Source organism: Denticeps clupeoides, chromosome 8 (genome assembly GCF_900700375.1).
Source record: "Denticeps clupeoides chromosome 8, fDenClu1.1, whole genome shotgun sequence".
Classification (NCBI taxonomy): domain Eukaryota; kingdom Metazoa; phylum Chordata; class Actinopteri; order Clupeiformes; family Denticipitidae; genus Denticeps; species Denticeps clupeoides.
Window position 1 is genome coordinate 7,348,564 of NC_041714.1, and position 24,104 is coordinate 7,372,667.

The 24,104-nt window shown below is 42.7% G+C and overlaps 1 protein-coding gene across 3 annotated transcripts; it reads right to left on the bottom strand.

Annotated features, from left to right (window-relative positions):
- Nucleotides 1–7,771: 7,771 nt before the first annotated feature.
- On the bottom strand, nt 7,772–22,824 carry sgms1a (sphingomyelin synthase 1a). Of its 3 annotated transcripts, XR_003750614.1 has the most exons (7): nt 22,541–22,824; nt 13,455–14,344; nt 12,178–12,295; nt 11,522–11,675; nt 11,233–11,399; nt 9,886–10,175; nt 7,772–9,796 (listed from the first exon to the last, which is right to left on the bottom strand). XR_003750614.1 is itself a non-coding variant. In XM_028990126.1 (6 exons), exons 2-6 carry the CDS (start codon nt 14,084–14,086, stop codon nt 10,002–10,004), a joined length of 1,245 nt encoding a protein of 414 aa, XP_028845959.1. In that variant the 5' UTR covers nt 14,087–14,344; nt 22,541–22,824; the 3' UTR covers nt 9,879–10,001. The 3 variants fall into 3 exon arrangements, 2 of the variants coding, with proteins under 2 accessions (XP_028845959.1, XP_028845961.1); XM_028990126.1 differs by lacking the exon at nt 7,772–9,796 and having other exon boundaries at nt 9,879–10,175; XM_028990128.1 differs by lacking the exons at nt 7,772–9,796; nt 22,541–22,824 and adding an exon at nt 16,452–16,524 and having other exon boundaries at nt 9,879–10,175.
- Nucleotides 22,825–24,104: the final 1,280 nt, after the last annotated feature.

The following is a 24,104-nucleotide window of genomic DNA, read 5'->3' on the forward strand; positions in this document are numbered from 1 at the left end:
CTCCCTCTCTGTCTCTCTGTGTGTGTCCCTGTCGCTCTCTCTCTCTCTCTCTGTGTGTGTCCCTCTGTCACTCTCTCCCTCTCTGTGTGTGTCCCTGTCGCTCTCTCTCTCCCTCTGTGTGTGTGTCCCTCTGTCTCTCTCTCCCTCTCTGTGTGTGTCCCTGTCGCTCTCTCTCTCTCTCTCTCTCTCTCTCTTTGTGTGTGTCCCTCTGTGTCCCTCTCTCTCTCTGTGAACGCGGATGCACCAGTGCGATCGATTAATCTACTGCCGCGCTTCCGGTTGGTCTTTGTTCGAGTAATTATGCAATACGGCATAACGCACTCATACAGTATGAATGCAGTACAGGGTCATACTGCTACCAAATACTGACACTTTTTTACTTTATTAGTAGGATATCTATTATATTCATATAAAACATGAATGTATGGACAGCAAATATGAACACTAATCATAAACATCAGAGTAAATGGGGGGAAACCCAGTCATGGGTTAATAGTAACTTTCATATGAACTGACAAATGATGTTTTCATTCATGATTTGGGTCTGTGTGTGTGTGGGTGCGTCCCATCTGTTAACCCCACATTAATGCCTCCAGTGGAAGGCGGAAAGGCCTTTAGGAGCAGGGAGAGCCGCCCACTTTGACTAATTGCTCAGAATATAGAAATGAGGCAAAATAACGACTCGTTCCACAGAAGTGAGCAGATCATTCAGATCAGGGTTGAGGGTTTATCCACAGTCAGCTCTATTCAAATGGCATCTATTTGAATATATGAATATCAGTCTATAGACAAATAGCCATGGACTGAGAAAATATAAATGTAAAATCGTTTTTATTCAAAAAAATAGTCCAGAAATCCATAGCTTAAGAAAATATTGTGTTTTTTAAAAGCATGAGTACAGTTTATACTTTCAAGCTGATGTGCTGGTTCTCTGTTCCTAAAAAAAAATGTCTGGTGTGGTCCACCAAAAGAAAACTAATAAAACCCCATGCTGTGTGAAAGGAAGTCCAAATCCTTCCATATTAAGACAAATTGAATCAACCTGCTTTTTTTAGAGAAAAAGAAGATATGAATTCAAATTGCTGCGCAGCAGTTGTAATGCCTTCGGATTTCAATACACAGTGCAATGCCCCCAGGCGGGTTTCATTACCGCACAATAACAGCTGTGTGAACACACTGGGTCCTTAAGGATCAAAATGGCTTTTCGTCCAATCTCACTCAGGAGTCGAAGGTCGTGTACTGTTTGCAGTTGAAGGTTTTCATTGCAGTGGTTAAAGCTGCAACCAGTCACCATATGTGTATATAGCAGTCTAATGGTACATGCACATGAAAAGGAGAAAAAAAAGGTTTGTTTACCATATATCGAATAAATTGAGCCAACGTCAGGACACAACACTGTATACAGTTATATTTAAAATTATATTTTTTCATTGTATCTAATATACCATACATAACAATGTGATAGTGTGTGTGTGTGTGTGTGTGTATATATATATATATATACTATGAATGAAAACTATGAATGAACACATGTGGAGTTATGTGCATAACAAAAAAAAGGTGAAATAACTGAAAACATGTTTTATATTCTAGTTTCTTTGCTCTGATTACTGCTTTGCACACTCTTGGCATTCTCTCGATGAGCTTCAAGAGGTCGTCACCTGAAATGGTCTTGAAGGAGTTCCCAGAGGTGTTTAGCACTTGTTGGCCCCTTTGCCTTCACTCTGCGGTCCAGCTCACCCCAAACCATCTCTATTGGGTTCAGGTCCGGTGACTGTGGAGGTCAGGTCTCCACTCTTTGTTAAGTACATAACTCCACATGTGTTCATTCATAGTTTTGATGCCTTGAGTGAGAATCTACCAACGTAAATGGTCATGAAAATAAAGAAAACACATTGAATGAGAAGGTGTGTCCAAACGTTTGGCCTTTACTGTACACCAGCAATGACCAGAAGTATCCCATTGTTCCACTATGTGAGTCAGAGGGGAGGACAAGGGGTGCGACATATTGCGAAACGCAGGCCCTTGTTTTCAGATCAACTGTATCAAACTGATTGTGAAGCTCCATTCTGTAAGGATGCATGAGACACCACAACTCTGAACCACTCATGATGACCCTTCACTTTAGTTTTTGTCTCCTTTTGTTGGTTGTGTTTACATTTCCAGAAAAAAGGGTCACTTCAAGGTTATGGAAGGAAGCAGTGCTTTGGTGGCTTAGGTTTTGTTTTTAACATTCCTTTTCCCCCCACTGCTTATCTTGCAGGGCCTTTCAGTGAGATTATTCGAGCTCCAGGCTGTCACGCCTGACACTTTGGGTCTCGAGTCAAACACAGTCATTTTTTTCTGTCAGCTGGTGGTGTTGAAACTCATTTTCGTTTAAACACAACGTTTTTGAGTGTGGAGGAAGGGCCTCTGCACAGCTCTATTCCTATTGCCTTTCCTCAGTAAGGGGGACAACACTCTGTGTCCAAAATGATTTGCCAGGAATGACTAAAGTGTGTGACCTCAAAGTGACCAGTCCTCATCCTGTATCTTGAGCAATGAGCACCAATGAGAAGAGGAATACAAATGGTCCTTGTTTAAGATCGCTTTCAGGGAAATAAAAGAAACAAAGACACTGTGTCACCATAAGGAACACCTCTCCAAAAACTATTTCCTGAACATATTTCCTCATGACTGACAATGTTTCATGCCTGATGCCTAGGTAACAGATTTTTCTGTAATATCTGCAAAATCTCTGTAATTGCATGTACAGTGCACGCCTTGACACGGTCTTTGAATTGAGCTGTAGTTTATATTTATCCGTGATATGTTACTATGCTATGTATAAAAAAACTTGTGTGTTGCTCGTGAAGTTATATAACTGCACAGCGGTTTGGCAGGCATGGCATGGCTCGGGTCTCGGGGCACACACGCGGACATGACAGGATGGGACCGGACAGGAGAAGGCTGTGCACATGGCGGGAGAGGGGAGACTTCGGTTGCCGTGGTGAAGGCGTGACGTAATATGGCAGGCTTGCGAATTGTCAGTAGGCCTCGGCCATTCGTGAGGCGTCGGGTGCATCAGAGACAGAGGCAGTCAGATGGTCATGGGTGAAGGTTTGTCGTCATGCGAGTGGTCCAGATGCAGGCAGTCGTATCCAGGCCCGGTCAAAGTAAGGCGAGCAGCAGAGTGAAAGACTTCAACATCATACGGGCAATGTTCAATATGCGCGCCAGGGTTTTATACCATGCCCTCGGGTGTCCCTGCGCCCCCTGTGGGCCCGGCCGTAGCACAGCAGTCGTGTGGCTGGGTTTGTGCAGTTGGAAGGGGGGTATAGCGGTTTACCACAACATTGTGGTTCTTGAGCATGAAGAGCGCCAGGGTTCTAGTTACTGTGCAATCCAGTTGCATTAAGCGCCGTTGCTGAAGCCAAGTTCTGGGGCAAACAGGAACAAAAGCAGCGGAACAGTCCAAGTAGCACATCACCATACAGAGGACGTTGCTGTTTTTATCATTGTTTCTGCGTGCAGGTCCCGCGGGTTTTCTTCTGGAGGTCTCGTGGGAATCATGACAGTGGCATTTGTGACGCATATTTAGACCAACAAAAACACATTGCATTTTAATGTTAAAAAGTCACAATAATCTTCAAATTTATCTTAAACATTCCAACTACGACAAAAATCTACACCAGGAGTTGCCGACCACTGGTGTAGATGGTGACGTAGTCATCCTGGAAGACACCACATCCATCAGTATAGTAATGTTTCATCGAAGGACAAAACTTTTGTAATGATTGGCAAGTGGAGCAAAAAAAAAAACTTTCTCTCGTACTGTATGTATAAGTTGTCTTCCTGTTGATGCTACGCGAAAGCGTATAAAACATTCAGTCTCCAAATTCTCCTTTGTGCCTCGGCTGTACAGGAATAACGGAAGGGTGGGTGCATTGTCCTGAATTGTCATTTTCAGAAGAACATCTTGTTTGCATTCACCTAAAGAACCAAGGAAGCAGATTGTCCGGTTTTGTTTGAAGAAAGTTCACTGCCAGCACCAGGTTGAAACGAGGACAACCTTCCGTCCACCTCGTCCCCGCCCCTCGTATCTCAGCCTGCTTCAGATTAGATCGCGCTTGCTTCCCCCAGCGAGCGTAATGATCATGGATGTTTTTCTGGCGGTTGTGAGGGACACTGGGCCAAACCGGAATCTTAACCGCATCACATTTCCACTGCGTCTGAACTCTGCAGCACACACACCCTGGAACCTGTACACATCACCGTTTTCCCGTCCTCAAGTAGTTAAGTGTCCACAGTCATTGTCTGCAGGTTCACTCGTTCACTTTTTTAAACCTACAGCTGAGAGAATGTATTATACATTTAAATATATTGCCTTGGGGTGGAAATCTGAATATTCGTTTCTTTTGCCACTGCACCACTGCACCTTGGGGACGGCTGCAGGATGTCAGTAAACAGTATTGTGGATGAAAGCAGGTCTATATGCTGGCCCAGGAAAATTCCAACAAGGAGCAGTGGTGGCCCAAACGCTGCTCCCCGGGCGCCCGTCATGGCTGCCCACTGCTCACCAATGTGATGGTTTAAATACCGAAGACACATTTTGTTGTGTGCACTGGGCACCATGCTTAGTTAGTTGAAACACTCGTTTGTAATGACAGAACCGCTCAGTCACGCTTTCACCAGCTGGTGAAGCCTGTGCAGTGTGAACTCTATGCAGTCTTTGTTCAAAAAACCTTCATCTAGACTCTTCTCCGTCTTGGCCCCTCGGTGGTGGAATGAACTTCCCCTCGAGGTCAAAACAGCTCAGTCACTGAGCACCTTCAAACGACAGCTCAAGACCTTCCTCTTTAGAGAATATTTAGATTAAATTGTAACTTTCTTGTTGTCGAACTTTGTGTACAGAATCTACAACAGAGTGAATAAAAAGATGTATTCATAGTTGGGGTCCTAGTGAACCGGAATTGATCTCTTCATCGATGGTAACTTGAAAGCACGTTGTAAGTCGCTCTGGATAAGGGCGTCTGCCAAATGCCATAAATGTAAATGTAAATGTAAAAACCCAAACTACCACCAGGAAGGTCGCAGCTGGACATTGTCCAGCTCCCACACGTGCTGGATCCAATATGTCACTGAAATATTTGTCTTTAACTTTGTTAGACTCTAATCAGGTCACCATCATGACATGACTCACAGCTATTTCCCATCATCCTCTTGCCTTCAGCATAGCTGGTCTCAGAATCTCTCCCAGAAATTTTCCAGGAGCTTCTCCAGCTATCTTTTATTCTTTTTTTTTTTTTTGGAGAATCATATTAGTATAGGGCAATGGCTAAATATTTTGCATAGGTTGTAAAAAACCCACAAGGCGAGGTGCATCATGGTGTTATTTCCTCTGTCGTGTTTACTGCACTCTCAGCCATGAACTTGTTTTAGCTTTCTGGCTCAGAGATGCCTTTATAAAGGACTGAATAAAATGATGATGAATAAAGTTTTTTGCATGAGGGACTGAGATCAGGAAAGTCAAAAAGAGAGAGACACAAATTCAACTGTAACCTGAACCAGGAACAAGCAACAATGAACTGTTAATGACACCGAAGACAAAGACAATTTTGTTTCAGTAAAAGAAACAAGGTGAAAATGGGCCAAGTAAAGACAATCAACGAAGACAGTGAAGGAAAGAAGCTCCCAGATCTATATCTGATCCATTATCAGACACCATCTTACACTCGTTTTGCAATATTTTGGCATAAACATCAATGATATGCACACACAGGGATGCAAATATTCTGAGATGAAAATGACCTAGAGATGGGTTTGTAGCTGTACACAATAGTTTCTATAAAAAAATATATAAGAATTTCATGAAATGACAGAAGAACATCATGAGTCTAGACACAAAATCTGCCACCAGTAGAGAACACATGGTGGAGGTTATGTCATTTTTTACAAATGGCTCCCATGGGGGCTGGAGGCAACTTGTCAAAATAAATGTTTAGGGGCGGTGTGTACCCAAAACGACACAATGGGACTCACTGGCCACAGTCTGGAGACCAATGCATTCACTTCAGGGATGGAAATAGTCTCCGATGAACATAGCCACACGAGGGCATAAAGGTGTCAATTTGTAGCTTCCTTTTAAAATAAATTTTTAAAAGCATTCTAACGTTTATGCTTGTTGATACTGATGATCAGTGGTGGTTGTTCAAATTGTGTACGAATTAATTTACAAATAAACCCTAAACCGATAATATGCCAAATTAAAAATGGTTTACCTTAATTACAAGGTCATAATAAGGACTGTTTCTTTTGAGACTTTAGTACATCTGAATTCAAGCGCTGAAATTTCTAGTTTTACTAGTGTAGCGGTGTAATAAATCTACTTTGGATATAGACTTAAACCCAAATACTTGGTTCATGCGTGTTGTCCATGTTCAAGGCCCAGGCCCAGGAGGATGATGCCTATCACAGCAAGACCGGGAAATCACAGCACCACAACCTGCAGGTCTACAGGTTACAACCAAGCCTTACATATTGATGCAAGATGACATCACGTTATTACATAATTCAGCAGTACTCTGAATATGCACGTCATTCAAAAAACAAGGTCTACTTCATGTATTTTATAACTTCTGGTGGGACTGCCTGTTATGCTGCTGCCCCTCGCCTGACACTTTACTGACAGTTTTAAATGACAACTTAAAACCTAAGCAGAATATTTGGCTCTTAATTTATTCCTCACTTGCTTTCATGTTGTAGCAAAATTCTGGCGAAAATGTAAAATGAGTAATAAACATATTTTATTAAATTAACAACAAAAATAAGAATAAGAAAATAAGTGTATCTGTAGTTACAGTTATAAACAGAAATAAAAATATAATGTCCTGTAAATAACTCTGATGGATCGCCTGATGGATATGCAGCTCTTTATCACATTATATATATATATATATATATATATATATATATACACACACACACACACACACACACACACACACACACACACACACACACACACACACACACACACACACACACACACACACACATATACTTATTTATTTCAGGTTTATTCATCAGCTGCCGCTGTGAAATATAGGTGAGATGGGGGCTCGGCCACCTCTTCCAAAACAGGAAATATCTGCCTTCAAAACAGGAGGCAAACACGCACAGTGATACCGGACTCTAGTGACCTTATCCCAGAGAAGCCTGATGTTCTGTAAACACACTTATCCTCATTCACCCCCCCATTGCCTTTATTTTAGTGAACAGACAAATCTTTACAGTCGCCAATCTTTAAAAGGCAACCATGCTGTAATGGTAATTCATAAGACACATCATTATGAGAAGTAGGATCTAAAGGTAAATGCTTCATATGAATTACAATCATTATAGTTTACTGGTCTGCAACCAGCTTGACTCAGATAGATTCTATTGTTTATTGGCAGTGCTGCGCCATCTAGTGTTGAAAGTTGACATTTGTGCAGTTTTACAAGAAGATTTTTAAATTCTGATTTAAAATGATTCTTCTCAGATCAAGGTTGTACATGTTAATATGCAGCTGAGAGTAATTCTTTTCCTGAATGACTGTAATAAACTTTACAATTCTTATATGCCACAATGTGTCAGTGGAAAATGCCCCGTTCGTAAAGTTTTACAGAAAACAATACAGGGTCATATAATATCAACCCTGAGTTACAGCAATAACCTGTGACTGAAGGTTAAATAGACTGAAGGGAAAAGTAGAAACACAAGGACATGTCAATTAAAAGGAGTACAAGCATTTTCAGTATTGAACAATAAAACATTTTATTCAAACTGCTCTCCCTCAAGCCATTTTATAGTTCATTTAATTGTCAACGGCCTTACGCACAAATAGAAATTCCAATGAATTAGTTTGATTTACATAAAACAATAAAATACATTAAAAAAAACTCAACTTTTTCCTAACAGGATCATTGGCAACAAGGACATTGCAAATCACTATGACTTGTAACCTTGAAACGTGCTTAAATAATACAACAAAGCTAAAGAGGAAAGGTCAGGCTATCCTGTGGACAACAGTCAATATGTAAATAATGCAACAACCGTTGTCATGTAGACAAATGTGTTGGCAAAATCAAAAAAGAAAAAACACAGAACACACACCGAAGGGCCTGTTTCTACATCTGCACCAAAAAGGACGAAAGTGCAGTTCTCTCAGTTCTGATTACCTCGGCCTTTACAACAGGCACTCGGCATCGCCTTCATAACACTCAAAAATACAGGTCAGGTGATGAAGTACGTGAAACGAAAAGTGAACCTAAAACAATGCATCCTTGCATTGCTACTACTGTAAAAATACATAAAATAGTCACAAAAGAAAAGCGGAACATTCTGTTCTATGTTTTCAGTGGTACAGAATGCCCATAGCAAGACTGAAAGTGAACTTCTCATAACTGCCAGTGGCACCATGTGATGAATGGCTTCAAAGTGATGGAAGATAGCATTTTAATGAGCAGACCATTCCTGAAATACCATTTCTGAGGAAGCAGCAGCTGTCTGCAGAATATGCAGAATAACATAATACATCAAACAGTAAGTAAGAAACAGACAACGAAATGATGATTGTTCACAAGTGTGCATATACTCTATAGGCCAATAGTGTTCATATTTCACAGCAATAACCTGACCACAAAAAAAAAATTGGTCACATAACCTTAGTTCAAACAGGTTTGATCAAACATGTCGGACTGAACCGAATCCGACTCAAGCCTGGAAAATAAACCTCATTCAGAATGTCATTCAAGTTCGCTTGCGTAAAGCAATGCGCCGTGCTACAATTTTGGCTCTTTTCGGCCTGACTCCAACATTCCTTCAGGTAAGGTAGGGGCACGGAGGCTGGTGACATGGTGGGACATTCAACAGGACAGAGGAGTTGCTGTGTCAAGTCTCAGGGGGCAAACCAGGCCCTCCACTCTTTCTAGCAAAATCTGGGCGAGGTGGGTTGTACTTTTCCCCCAAACAGATGTCAAGACATTCCCAAGACAACAACAGTGCATTATGGGCCAAAATCCATTAAGCAGCCCATGAGTAAATTTGCCCAATTTTCTTTTGGGAAGTTTAAATGCTTCAAGAAGGCCATTGTTGTAATTATGACATTCGACATACATTTCATACAGCGAAACCTTTTTGGACAAAAACAGTTGCTTAGTTATGACCAAATCTAGTGCGATTAGGCACAGTCTCATTGAAGAGAGAGAGAGACGTCAACAACCATATTGATAAAAGGCACTGAAAGAACATGAAGACATCTAGATTTTCCAGCACTCAGCGCTCCATATGAAAAAATAACAACAAAAAATCCTATTTGGACATTCTTTTTTTCTTTGACTTTTTTGCAAAATAGACCAGTGAAATATTTTGAGGGGACAAAAATGTAGTCCATTGTGTTAAAAAAAAAAATGCACAAAATGTACAAAACTGAACATCTTCCACATCTAATTTAAATATATATATTTATATACACACACACACACACACCACATTTGTACCATTTGTATGCATTTATACTTTATATCTTACCTTTCAATGAAGATACACATTTTTTTTGCCTTGTTTGTGTAAAGATGGGTACAAACATATAGTAAGTTTTGCAGGGAGATTTAGTGTAGGCTGATTTTAATTCACACTATCAATAATATTTCAAATGTCGCAAACGTAGCAGATTTAAATGGGTCCTGCTTTAAAACGTATGCTTCTGCACAGAAAAAATAAAAAGATTTCACGTAATTTCAATACAAAAGGGGACAGAAGGAAAGATATATATATATATATATATATATATATATATATATATATATATATATATATATATATATATATATATATATATATATATATATATATGCAATATATTTTTATGTATATAAATCACAGTGCTAAGCCAGTTCGTAGGTATTGATAGGATGTGTAGTCTTCTTAATGGTTCACCATGGTCGCTCACAGAGTCCTGTCCCACCATGGAATCTGTGTCACTGAGTATCCAGTCTGCTGTACTTTACCCGACTCACTGGTAATACTCGCCACGACAATGGCAGCTGATAGTTCTTAGGGACGATGCCCTGGACATTGTGCTCAAAGTGCTGGAAGAGGCGGTACCACCAGACCCGAGAAAACAGGTTTCCATGGGAGCGTTCTTTCAGAGCCTAGAACAAACACACACACACACACACACACACACACACACACAAGTCATGAGTAACTGACAAGCATAGTCACATTTAGACGTCATGCATGGCAGTTCACTCCCAATTGCCCATTACTCTGGGTACCACGCCTAATGGAGCAGTTAGCATGGGAGGATTGTTCAGGCAAGTCTGGCAGAATATTGAATAAAATTCCACAATAAAGATCCAGCGCTGGTTCACCACTCGTGGAATGGTAATTATAAGGAATTGAATTTTAGTTATGCCAACCAAAGAAAACATGATACGAAAACGGAACGAAGTGGAAAGAAAACTGACCGTGGGTATGATACCCAAAATGTGGTAAGAAAAATACAAAGCTCTCCAAAACCCTGAACCCAAACTAAACTATGACCGAGCAGTGAAAAAGAAATCACAAGTGTCCTCCTCTCAATGTCGAAAATTAGTAATCTGTAATGAGTGATGGTATAAATAATATCCTCACTAGCTGTGTGTGTGACTATTTATTTATTTTTTTTTAACTAAGCCTGCTCTACTGCTTTTTAAAATGTTGGTCATAAATGGCAATACTGTGAAAAGTCAGTGACTCATTAATTCTCTGACATTAAAACATATTTAGCATTTATATGCGTTATACTTGGCAATTCTATACTTATGTGCTACAACATTTAATATAGAGGAATTGAGTGGGACTTCTGGGGTCACTAATCATGTTGCCCAAATGAGTAACTTCTCTAGGGTAATTTTGCCAAAACATATGGAAACATGTTTAAAAAATGACCCAAATGGTCTGCCTGGAGTTTTTTTCCACCGCCTACGAAAATGCCCTCCAGTAACATGACAAAGTCCGATTCAGCAAAGGTGAACTATTCCCGGAGTCCCATCGTTGTTTAAAGACAAAAGTGCACGTCACACATACAAGGACATCAAATGGACCATGTAGGGCATTTACACGTTTAGTTTATGGGATGAGGGGGTTACTATTTTTCATTATAAATAGCATAAACGATTGGATTATAATCATGAAATCATGCACTGCCTGGGAGTACAGTCTCACCTGCTGATTGGCCAGCGTATGGTACCACCAGAAGAGACGTGTTGTGATGTAGTAAGCCACCACGACGTCTACAGTGTAGTGGTCATGAGCCAGCAGAATGCAGAAAATCCCCACTGCACTCAGTGTCCAGCACAGCCAGTGGTATGGCCAAAACCTCTTTGGAGAATCTGTAAGGAACAATGTAAGGAATAAAACAAACTGAAGACATTACTGTAGGTGACGAAAAACCTTGGAATAGTTTCAATAGTGCCTAAAACATGAGGACAGTACTCTGTGTGTGTGTACTTACATTCTTTGATGAAGAGATAGGTTAGTGTTAGCATTACTGTGTGGCCACTGTACAGGTAGTCCCCGCACATACTGTGGGAACCAGTGATGGTCAAGCCTCCGCCAGCAAACATCTTCATCACTCTGCGCATCTGAGCTTCCCAGTGGCCAAAGAGCTGCAACACACACCATGGAGCAGGTTTATATTCATGCACTGATATTGTATTGTGGTTTCCAGTGTCTGAGATGATATTTAGCTACACAAACATTAGACTTGTACAGTAAAATCATTAAATGTGCAAGGTTGAGTTATGGGTCTGTCAGGTTCTCTGCTGACATCAATAACATGGTTAAATACCGATAATGTGCTCCAGGTTATGCATTATTTTATCTGATCTCCCCCACCTCTAAGTTGCACAATCCTAACGATCCACTGTGTCAATTTGCTTCAATGCAACTTCCTGTACAGACGGTTTTTATATAACTGGGATTGAACAGATCATTCATGTTTCAGTTTAACTACTTATTACAGGATTCCTTCTGCAGGCCATCGTGAATTAATCTTGACCAGTTCTCACAACGAGCATTAGCTTAATATCTGGTACACTAAATAATGTGATTAAAATGTACAATGCTTTTGAACCTTTAGGCAAGACGAGCACTTAAAAGTTCAGTTACCTTTGGTGAACACTTGAAATGCATCCCCGGCACAGGTAGGGTGGTAACATACATGGTGACACACCTGTACAGGTAAAGCGTGCCGACAATGAAGAAGAACCGCCGACCAACGATGGACCTAAAGTCGAGTTTTGGCAGAAAAACTAAGATTAAAACACACGCTAAACACTCACCAGTTGTTCTGACAGAAACATGTCGCCATTTGGTAGAGATTCTCCATGCAAAGCAAAATTAGCTTTAATAGAATTATCTAGAAAGGACTATTTCTGACTGCACAACGGCAATGGGTATTTATAGGTGACTGACCACGCTTCACTCAGCTATCACTGAAGGTTGTAAAAATGAATGTTAACCTCCAACCAACATCATAGTACCACTTCAGGGTCACTGATGTGTTGAGAATGTTCTCACACCTAAATACACTGTATAGAGTGTGGCGGACAAATTGTGTGGAGCAGTATAATTTTTTTTAATATGCAAAGGTTTAGGAGGGATGTTGAAAATGGTTCAAATGACAAGAAAAAAAATGAAGAAACAACATTAAAACACTGTTTAAATTTCTCTAGAATTCATATACTCAAAACTGATAATTTGCCTGTGCGCGACTTTGACATCAGTGCAAAACTGTGGCATTCATTTTCCAACAATAATTCATTAACAGTATTAATCAACTACCTTCGCTGTGTTACACCAAAAAATTGCAACAGAGAAATTTAGTAGCACCAGTGCAGCCAGTAGAAAAGTTAGTCTGGAACCCTGTGGTGCAGAACTTGTTAACCTAACATACAGTTTATTATTAAACCTGCGTACTTTCCGAGGCAGCTGGAGAAAGTCAACCTGCACTTCTACTCCTCAAATCACTGAGTTCATCCTGACCTCCTCCATCACTATCTGGTACGCCTGGATAGAGGCCAGATCATAGCCAAGCGCTGGAACCCTCAAGGGAGCTGAAACTGATTGCGGCTGATCTCTTAAACGTTGGTCACCAGCTCTTCTGGAAAGAAGGAAGACCTCACACTATAAAAACAGCTTCTTTCCCTCTTCAACTGGACGTGTGAATAAAACAGAGGACACGACTGCACTTTACTACACTGAATCATGAGTCCCAGTATTTAAAAAGGATTCTTGCCAATACACAGAGAGAGGCTTCAGAATTCTGGAACTGAATGAGTTTGCTGAATGAACACTTCATTTTTTAGATCCCTGCTGCACACCAATTAAATTAAGAAAAAAAAAATTCTAAAAAGATGTTCACATTGTGCAGAGATACAACTTACCTGTGTTTGAGTAATATCCACTGCACCAGCCACAGGGACACTAGCAACATGCCGTTGACCTCACAGATGGAGAAGGCCCACTCCACCCGGTCAAACAGGTCAAAGAATTTGTCGGGCAGCGGCGGAGCTTCCTCTTTGGGTGGCACACGTTCGTGGACTATAGAAATCACCATGGTCGTAATGAAGAAGCAGCAGATGGCATAGAGAAAGGCCAAGCCTGTTTTCCCCCATTCGGATGGGAAATTGGAGCGCTCCATCTCAGGAGGCTGAATGGGGATTTGGACATGGTCCGTACGCAATCCATTCATGGGATGTCCATTTAGGTGGGGTTTCGCTGTGCCATTTCTGAGACCCAAGTCTACGTGGCCATTGACATGATGAGCATTGCTAAAGCTCTTGTTGGATTCTATGTGGTTGGAGATCCTCAGCGCCTCAATGCGGTCCAGCAGCTGCCTCCCGTTGTCCCCGGAAACCAGCGAGTAAGGAAAACGGTGAAAATCTGATTCCGAAAGCTTCAACAGGGTGGGGCCATCCACCTGGCGGAAGACCTCACAGTACTCAGACATCCCTTCCTCCATCAGCCACTCAGAGACCTCCTCTGTCGACCACAGTCCCACCTCCTTCATGGTCATTGACCAAGGGAGGGGGGGCGGGGTCAGAGCAGGAAGTGGCTGTGTACAGCGCTTTGGGTGAGGCTGGCCGCTGGGGTGACAAGTGAAGCTAAAGTTAACAGTCTCTTCCCCAGATCAGGCACATGCTGTCTATGGGACATTGGAGAACAAACAACGGGAGGGGCGTGTGTCCTCTCTGTCCTTCCGAACAAGTCAGAGATGATCTACGACCGCTTTGCTTTTCCAGAGGTGTTTAGCTCTCCATTGAATACACGCTCTCTGCAAAAAGACACACACAAACAAAACACAATATATTAGCAAGAGCAAATGCCCCCCGGTCTTAAGACAATTATATGTAGTAACTTGAATAGCCATGTTGCCAGTCATATAAATGGTTATTGGTATTCTGACTAGACTACTGCAAAAAGTTAACCACTAATGACTAATGGTCTACAGATAAATGATGTTCAAAGTCCCGTGTCATCACAGCGCAACATTGCGTAACGTCCTTTAGACTTAATCACCTACACCAGGGTAGATATTGATTCAATTATTTTATTCCACAGATAACACAACATTTCAACTCTCTGTGATGTTGAGGACTGAGTAAATATTACATAACCTTGAAACAGTGACTAAGTATTGGATGACAAAGATTTTTAGCAAACATTAGCAGATGCAGATATGGCCACTGACAATTCAAAAGCGTCAGTGAGTTGCACATTATGGGGTTTTCAAACCATAAAACTATTCAGAAATGTAAAAGCACTTAGTTTAACTACTAAGACATAAACTATCGCTATATAATCACCTTCAAAATGACCTTAATGTAGCGAATAGAAGAGGGGTCTGAAAAAGAGAACTCTTACTACATTCAGGCCAACACAGTAATGCATTCACAAACCCGCAAATGTTATTTTATGTCTCTATATAACTGTAATATTACTGTTTTTGAAGTAACAAGTATCAAGATCTTCACACTACAATTAGTTTTTAAGAATCATGCACTTAAAAAACATTGTGAATTGTGAATCCCGGCATCTGCTGGCCCCTTTTCATCACTCATGCTGAGATAAATAAAATGAAAATATTTCACCTCAGCCTTAAGTGGTGCTTGTAAAAACAAGGCACCCAGCCGCCATTTATGAAATTCACGCTCATAAAAAAACCAGCACGGACCAAGAAACGGAAACCTTAGTAGCAGCCCAAAATAGATAAAGATGTGGGCAAAGCCACTGCTCTGAAAGCCACGCACACACATAACTGAACACTGAGGCACCGCCGTTGGCTGATGAATGATGCTGGTGCTGAAGTCTGAGACAGAAGGCTGAAGCCGCCCAGGCTGGTCAGGGATGGGTCAAGGCCCAGTTTCAATAAAAACAGACCAGCTGCAGGCCAAAGGGAACATCACAAATGCCAACAATATAACAATGCCAAAAAAACATGTAAAGAGCTGGGTGAAAGGTTCGGACTTTGAGTCAGCAGTGGAAAGCGGACCTTTGCACGTCACATGAGCTTATGAAGCAACGGTGCTGATAAAAAAAAAAAAAAAAAACACACAGTCCATCAGTGTCTGGAGCAAGTCAGCACACTTCAAACTGAGGGTGAGCGATTTAAGTGCAACACGTGGTATTGCTTCACACCCAGAAAAACCAAAAGTACAAATCCGTATGAGTGTGAAATGAGAGCAATAATGACTGTGAAGCATAATGCCTGCAAAAAAAAAAAGACTCATTAACCACCACCGCTGAAAGCCTGGGTGTTTTTGGAGTTCTTAATGCTCTACATTCGTTCGGCATTCGTTTCAGAGGAAAGGTTACTTTTGAATTAATGACGTGGAGACAACCCTCCAACTGAATGCAGGTGACAGAAATTCTCACCACCAAGCATGATCCTGCACGTTATGCAATTTTTCCCCCTTCATTCATCATCGGAAAGATCAGAAGAGTAAAAAGCATGTGCTTTTCAGGAAGGCGTTGTGGCTATAGACCAACAATTGAGCAATAAGAACAGCGTGTTATTTAAAATGTTAGATCTGGAAAGTTCATTTATGGATCATGGTAAGTGTGCTACAATAGTGGCAAGTGTAAGTTTAAGTTAGGAATTCTGACAGAAATCAATTAGAGCTCATGTTAAATGACAAACTGGGGAACTTCATATTGCATATTGGTTGTGGGGTATGTACAAGATCAAATTAGTCAAGATCTCAGTAATCCTTTGAGGCCACGGGGATTAAAAAAAAAACATTGAATTGGTCACTGGACTTTAAACATAGCAGCAAACTGGCAGCAAGACTATAAAAAGTGTGGAACTGAAACCGAGAAAGTGAAATGCGTAAGAAGAACAAACATTCACAATATTCTCTCGCTCATATTCACACCCCTACCTCTGAAGGGTCTTAACGTGGTCTTGAGTTCTGCCCCAAAGAAGAGAACAACGTTGTATATCTAACAGGGGAAAAAAAAAAAAAAAAAAAACTCTCATTCCCTCTTTCCCTCTTGCACTCTAACGTGACCACACCTTCTATTCAGGCCACATCCCTTTCACTTCCCCATAGTCTCAAACTACCAACTGAACGACTGTCTCAGCGACGTGTTTCTGGAAGACAAGCCTGTTCCTAGAGCGGCTTGACGACTGGATGGGATCTTCCGGGAGCAAGAATGAACTGAGCCCAAACCTGCTTGGACAGATTTCAGAGCGTGTGTGGAAACTGCAATCCATGTAATAAATGTGTGTGTGTGTGTAATTGTATTAAGCTTAAAAATGCACCCGCCACGCGGTTAATTAACAGCCCAACATATGCGCTACTGGCCGCGCTGTAAACAGGCCTTTGTTCGGGGTCTGTGCTCCTAGCAGTTTTTGTCAGGTTTGAACAATAGCTCCTCTGAAACGGCAGTTTCCTCTTACAGAGTAAACATCGCCGCCCAACCTCCTGGGTCACTTCACCGTCGGCGTTACCTGCCCAGGACACATTAAATATTTAAACAGGAGTAACACATAGACATTTACAGTATACGCAGCATACAGCCGCAGAAATGGCACCGGCAGACACCCCTAATTTGCTCGCTCTTGTTCATGCGGATAAAAAAAATACATCTAGGAAATTGCCTATTCGCAATTTGTACATTAGAGTACAGTAAAATAATGTGAAGCCTGGGATTTCTACATGCAAATGCTGAGGTCCAGGTCATCAGCTAATTGACTCAGGACTAAGTATTCTGATGAGTCTATGAATAAGGAGTCACCTCACTTTACAGTCATCGACATGACCAGAAGGCCATTAACCAGAGTAAAGAAAAAGCAGCAACAAGTGCTCAACATAGGAAGTCTTTCGTTTTGCTTCTTCATGAGGCTAGATGTAAAGAGGTGCATTGTGGGACAGCAGATGAATACAAAACCACTCCCCTATTCTTTGCTGCATAAAAAAAAAGAGCCTTCAAAGGGTTTTCAAAACCCTTTACAATTTATTAAGAAAGCCTTAACATGTAAAGACAATAGTACAATTGAGATGCTAAATACATCATTAATGTCTGTGAGGTTAGAGGTTAGCTATTACGCTGGAAAAGTAACAGATTAAGGTTTCATCTTTAAACCACGTATACAATCCACACATGCAGTAGGAAAAATTGGGTTGTGAGTTAAAATAAGTATGTGTGCGCCCGCAGTCAGTGTAGTTCAGAGCAGGTAAGTGCACAATCGGGGTATTCATAACGAATGCGCAAAGAGGAAATGTGGCATTGGACGATGTGCAACACACGGCCTCACCACAACTACACGCGGCAATGAGAACATGAAACATTCCCAATCGTGCCTTGTGCAGGACAAGACAAGACGGGGTTGAGCAGATGGACTCGTCATTGCATAACCTGGCAAATTTTCATTGGACCATCTTGTATAACGTGACATTTGATAAAATTACAGCTTGCCAGTCCATGTGAGAAAGACGTGTGTCTTGGTTGATTGTGCGCAGCTCAGCTGATTAAGAAGGTATAAGACGCTGTGAGACAAACCCAGTGGTTAAATCTAATCTGTGTCCACTCTACAGACATGCATCTGCTGAATGACCCCATTTATGCCATTTCAAATTGGCGGAAATTGCCTATCGGCCCCAATTAGGGGCCATCTAGTCCCGGCCCCTGCTTCTACGAATGTAGTGGGATACCTGCGCGAAACCCTGGCGATTTATCCGTCCCGCTGCCCTCAAAGAGCACAGTGATCCAAGCATAATGCCACAGGATCCTCGGCGCCTCATGTGATCCGCTCCTTCCTGCCCCGCTGGCACGGGGCGGAGGGGGAACGCTGACGTGTTCCCAGTCTTGTCAAGTCAGATATTAACTTACGTGTACAATCATCATCAGGTTTCACAATCCTTATCTGGGCTGTACACTCAGAAAGTAACAGCCGTCGTGCTCAGGTGCTTCTGTGCCTCAGTTTACAGTAAACCAGAGACGGCCACGATTTAAAATGTTTGCACTAGTAACAAAGCGGACATTAGCGGGGCTCTGTCATCGGGGATTACATCACATGGAAACCTAAGACAGAAAATGTATCTTTGGAAAGGAGTTGGGCAAGAGCACGTGACCGGGGACGTCACAAGCGGAGTCACTGCGGTCACTGGCGCAGCAACGGTGGAAATCTCGCGAAGACCGGGCGATTCGAGCGGAAACGAGGATCCTTACCTGGCACGCGGGCGAGCCCCAGTAACACAACACCGCGCGGCGGACAAAGAGATAAGCCTCGACACATTCTCCAGCAGCCCATTACCTCAGCAATCCGATTCGATCCCCCTGTACCTTAAACGGGGATTACGCTACGGCGCCGGTTCTCACGCTGCCGCATGCACCCTTTAGCGCTGGGGCTGGACCGATGGAGAGTTTTATAGTAGAAATACATCCTACTGTTGGGGCAGTATACATGCATCCTACTGTTGGGGCAGTTTACACCATCCTACTGTTGGGGCAGTATACAACATCCTACTGTTCGGGCAGTTTACGCCATCCTACTGTTCGGGCAGTATACATACATCCTACTGTTGGGGCAGTATACATACATCCTACTGTTGGGGCAGTATACATACATCCTACTGTTGGGGCAGTATACATACATCCTACTGTTCGGGCAGTATACATACATCCTACTGTTTGGGCAGTATACACCATCCTACTGTTGGGGCAGTTTACACCATCCTACTGTTGGGGCAGTATACATACATCCTACTGTTGGGGCAGTATACGCCATCCTACTGTTCGGGCAGTTTACGCCATCCTACTGTTCGGGCAGTTTACGCCATCCTACTGTTCGGGCAGTTTACGCCATCCTACTGTTCGGGCAGTATACATACATCCTACTGTTCGGGCAGTATACATACATCCTACTGTTCGGGCAGTATACATACATCCTACTGTTCGGGCAGTATACATACATCCTACTGTTTGGGCAGTATACATACATCCTACTGTTTGGGCAGTATACATACATCCTACTGTTTGGGCAGTATACACCATCCTACTGTTGGGGCAGTTTACACCATCCTACTGTTGGGGCAGTATACATACATCCTACTGTTGGGGCAGTATACGCCATCCTACTGTTCGGGCAGTTTACGCCATCCTACTGTTCGGGCAGTTTACGCCATCCTACTGTTCGGGCAGTTTACGCCATCCTACTGTTCGGGCAGTATACATACATCCTACTGTTCGGGCAGTATACATACATCCTACTGTTTGGGCAGTATACATACATCCTACTGTTTGGGCAGTATACACCATCCTACTGTTGGGGCAGTATACATACATCCTACTGTTGGGGCAGTTTACACCATCCTACTGTTGGGGCAGTTTACACCATCCTACCGTTCGGGCAGTTTACGCCATCCTACCGTTCGGGCAGTTTACGCCATCCTACCGTTCGGGCAGTTTACGCCATCCTACCGTTCGGGCAGTTTACGCCATCCTACCGTTCGGGCAGTATACGCCATCCTACCGTTCGGGCAGTATACGCCATCCTACCGTTCGGGCAGTTTACGCCATCCAACCGTTCGGGCAGTTTACACCATCCTACCGTTCGGGCAGTTTACGCCATCCTACCGTTCGGGCAGTTTACGCCATCCTACCGTTCGGGCAGTTTACGCCATCCTACCGTTCGGGCAGTTCGGGCAGTATACGCCATCCTACTGTTCGGGCAGTATACACCACCTTACTGACCCACACAAATATTTTTTTTTTTTTCCCCTGAAATGACTTTTTTTAAATTATCATTATTAGTTACATCATGTACTTCTTCAAGATAACGGCTCGGAGTAAATTGAAGGCTGGTTCGCAAGAGCGTGGGAGTCGCTAGCTGCATTTTCATTTTATTCAGACAGAGAGGAAGACGTGCAGTGAAATCGTCTGCCAATCTTAGCACCATCCAAACCCTAGAAATCACAACGCTTTTTTTGCACTGTTTTTGCTTCGCATGCAAATTTGACGTTACTGATGCTGCGTTCCACTTGCCTAACTGGTTGCTTTGGGAATGTCATTACTGCCACTGACCAAATTCCAGTCGAAAACGGTCAATAGGCATGGTGAAGAATAAAGGTTAATAGGTTGGAAAGTACTAGAATGATTTTGGCTAACATTTTGCGTGTGTGTACACAATAGCAGAATGTAGCTTTAGTTGGTGTTAGCAGAGTTACGGTGAATACCTGGAGGACCTGAAAAAAGATTTTAGACACACATAAAGAAAAGGAATCTTAAAACAAGTGTTAAAACGGGAGGCATGGAACTAAACGTAAATGCACACACACCACTGATGAAGGCTATACTTAGATAAGTGCTGAAGCACTTGGTGGGACATAGATAATAACGGCCCGAGACCACAAACTCACACAACATCTCATTTTAAGTCTTACCATTTTCTGGACACACAAGTGGAGCATGAGTTATCAAGGCTTGATCCCACAAAACACTTGTTCTGTTCTTCTGCTATTTAAAAAGTGCTGAAGCAGTGGACCCAGACGCGGCACAAAGTTGACTGTTCATGAAAGACTGTACCAACTGAGCACATGCAACAGAGAACTGGAGGTGGAGGAGATTACAACCCCATGTTAACGCTAACGCCACGCCGCTATGTCTTCAGAATAGTCTAAATCAAAACTGGCGGATCTGGTCAACACTGGTGGTGCTGGTCAAGGCTGAGGGGACACGCCCCTCCCTCCCAAAAAAGACATTATATGCATATGAGATAGCAAATGAAGCTGTGAACACGCCAATTATGGCAATTAGGATATATTAACATGGTTGATATATGACCATTTTACCGTTTAAAACACAGCAAATGTAATAAAAAGTCAGGGGCTTTTTGCATCATTACTTGCGCCGATGCTGGTGAGCAAGCTCATGTGTACAAAAGTGAATATCAACAGAGCATTTGAATGCATTATGAGACATTTAAAAACCTCCATACATAATTGAGCTCAGAAGAAAGTATACTTTTTACTAGGGGTGTGCATTGGCAAGGATCTCACAATACGATACGCATCATGATATCTTGTACATATTGCGATATTCTACAGTTCACTGAAATGAATTTTGGACTAAATTTGTATAGAAAAAAATAGTTTTTTGATGTCCCTATATCGACACAATATCACGATATATTTCTGTATCGATATTTCCGGACACCCCTACTTGTTACACGGCGTGCTATCCAGATGGCTTAAATGACAATACTTTACTTGTCCTGACAAAGAAGTAAAAAGTAATGCGCTGAACCCGTCTCATGTTATTCACTCAAGCCCAAAATGTCCCATTATTCGGCTTCCCCGCTGACTATCCGTGTTGATTCCCATCTCCCAGAGGGACAGGTCTATTTATCCCGTCTCGAGGAATTGGGTCGGTCCCTCCTGTGCGCTCCTGCTCGCATGGATGCATGGTACACCGAGTGCATGTTTCAGGGAACGACACGGGCCTTTGTGCTGCAGTGCAGTGATACCTAAAACACGGTTTCTTAAAAAACTGTACATTATATATATATAATTATCCTCCCCACGTGATGCCCAGAAGGGATGCGTGTGTGGTGTAACTTGTGAGGCTGAGCGTTGCACAATTTGGCGGCCCATTTACACCGTGTGATGCAACACATTTCAAACACTTCACGCACGCGTCTCGTCAGGCTTGGCATCTTCAGTAACGCGGTCCCACGGAGCTCGGAAACGTCCTCGGCAGGGACACGGCGGCGTGGGGAGAAGGAAGCGACTCGGTGCGCTCGCCATGTAAACAACTCGCTCCTGCCAAGGAGTCTTTCGCCGGTGACGTCACGGCGGCTAGTTCTCGATAGCAACGTTTAGTATGGATTACGGCGTAAAGGTTACCTGTTTACTACAAAAAAAACCACACACAAACACAAACACACACACACACACACACACACACACACACACAGCACCGACAACAGCGAGCGAACGACCGGAGGACGGCTCTCCTCGTTACTCACCGCGCAAAAACGACGACTTGTGGCTGGCAGGAATCTTCCACTGGAATGTAGCGTGGCGAGAAATTACAGTGTTTTTTTGTTTTTTGGTTCGTTTTGTTCACCTTCCGTTGCAAAAAAAAAAAAAAAGATAAAAAGAAAAATGGCTGCAGAGTCCGCGCGTCCCCGCTGCGCGGTTTCCGTGGCGTTTTTCTAACGCGCCACAGCCTCCTCTCGGGCGGCGGGGAAGTGTTTTCAGCGGCCGCGGATTAACGTGGCCCGTCCGACCCGCGTAAGGGAGGCGGAGGGCGGGTTGGGGGGTGGGGGGTTCCCTTCCTTACCCAGGATTCACCGCGCCAAAATTACGCAATCCGCGGACGAGTAAGGACCGCTACTCTGGTGGTTCACATGTGCGCAATGAACGTGTGCAAAGATGTGTTGGCGGAATTGTCTGCTGGGTACCAGTAAAAAACAAACCAAAAATATCAACCAGATTTCTGATCCGTTTTAGGCTTACGAAGAAAAAAGAAGTGCAACTAAAATTAGAGCAAAAAAAAAAAAAAGGAAAATAGAGGTGCAAATCGAAGTTGGAATTAAACATTAAACACACCAGAGAACACAGGGTGGACGCCAGTACTATACAAAACATCTGATTTATATAACAACTATTAATAGCCATTGGGTAATTAACAGTGGTGTGCTTTCTCTGAACCGGATGACCACAAAGTCACGGGTTCAAACGCCAATGTGTGATATGTGAAAGTGAAGTGATTGTGAAGTACAGCACACAACAAAATGTGTCCTCTCCTTTTAAGCCATCACCCGTGGTGAGCACCCTTCGCTTTGCTCGGTGGCACCTCAGCGGTTCAGGATTCAAACAGTTAACCTTCCTTGCCCCATAGGCCAAACCACGGCCCCACTGCTGTTTGTAAGTCGCTCCGGATGAAGATCTCACAACTGTGAATAGTTGTGAGATGTTACTCGGTGTTGATGGAGTTTGATGTTCTAACGGCATATGGGATGCAAGGTCCTCTGCTGATGAAGCGGGAGGTGAGCCATCTTCACTGCCTTCCACTGAGCTTTTCTCCTCATTTCTGGGATAGTTTCAGAACATCATCACATGACGCCTTCTGTCTGTAGCTTTTGCTCCAGTTTATCAGACATGCAGGCAATACTTCAGACAGCATCAGCATTATTGAAATTTGAGCATGAAAAATCCAGATCTAAGTGGCTTAGGGTGCTAGTAACCTAGCGAGTAACACACTGTAACACGCCTGTGAACCAGAAGAACCAGGTTCAAATCCCACTTACTACCATTGTGTCCCTGAGCAAGACACTTAACCCTAAATTGCTCCAGGGGGGACTGTCCCTGTAACTACTGATTGTAAATCGCTCTGGATAAGGGAGTCTGATAAATGCTGTAAATGTAAATTTGCACTCTCCTGGTTTTGCACTCTCCACCATGTGCCCTTATTTGTATATGGTGTTTTTAAGATTGTATATTGTGCCTTTTTTTTTTTTTTATTGTATTTATACTCTGTATTCAATGTTACTGTTACTGTTTTTGTATTTAATGTTACTTGTATGG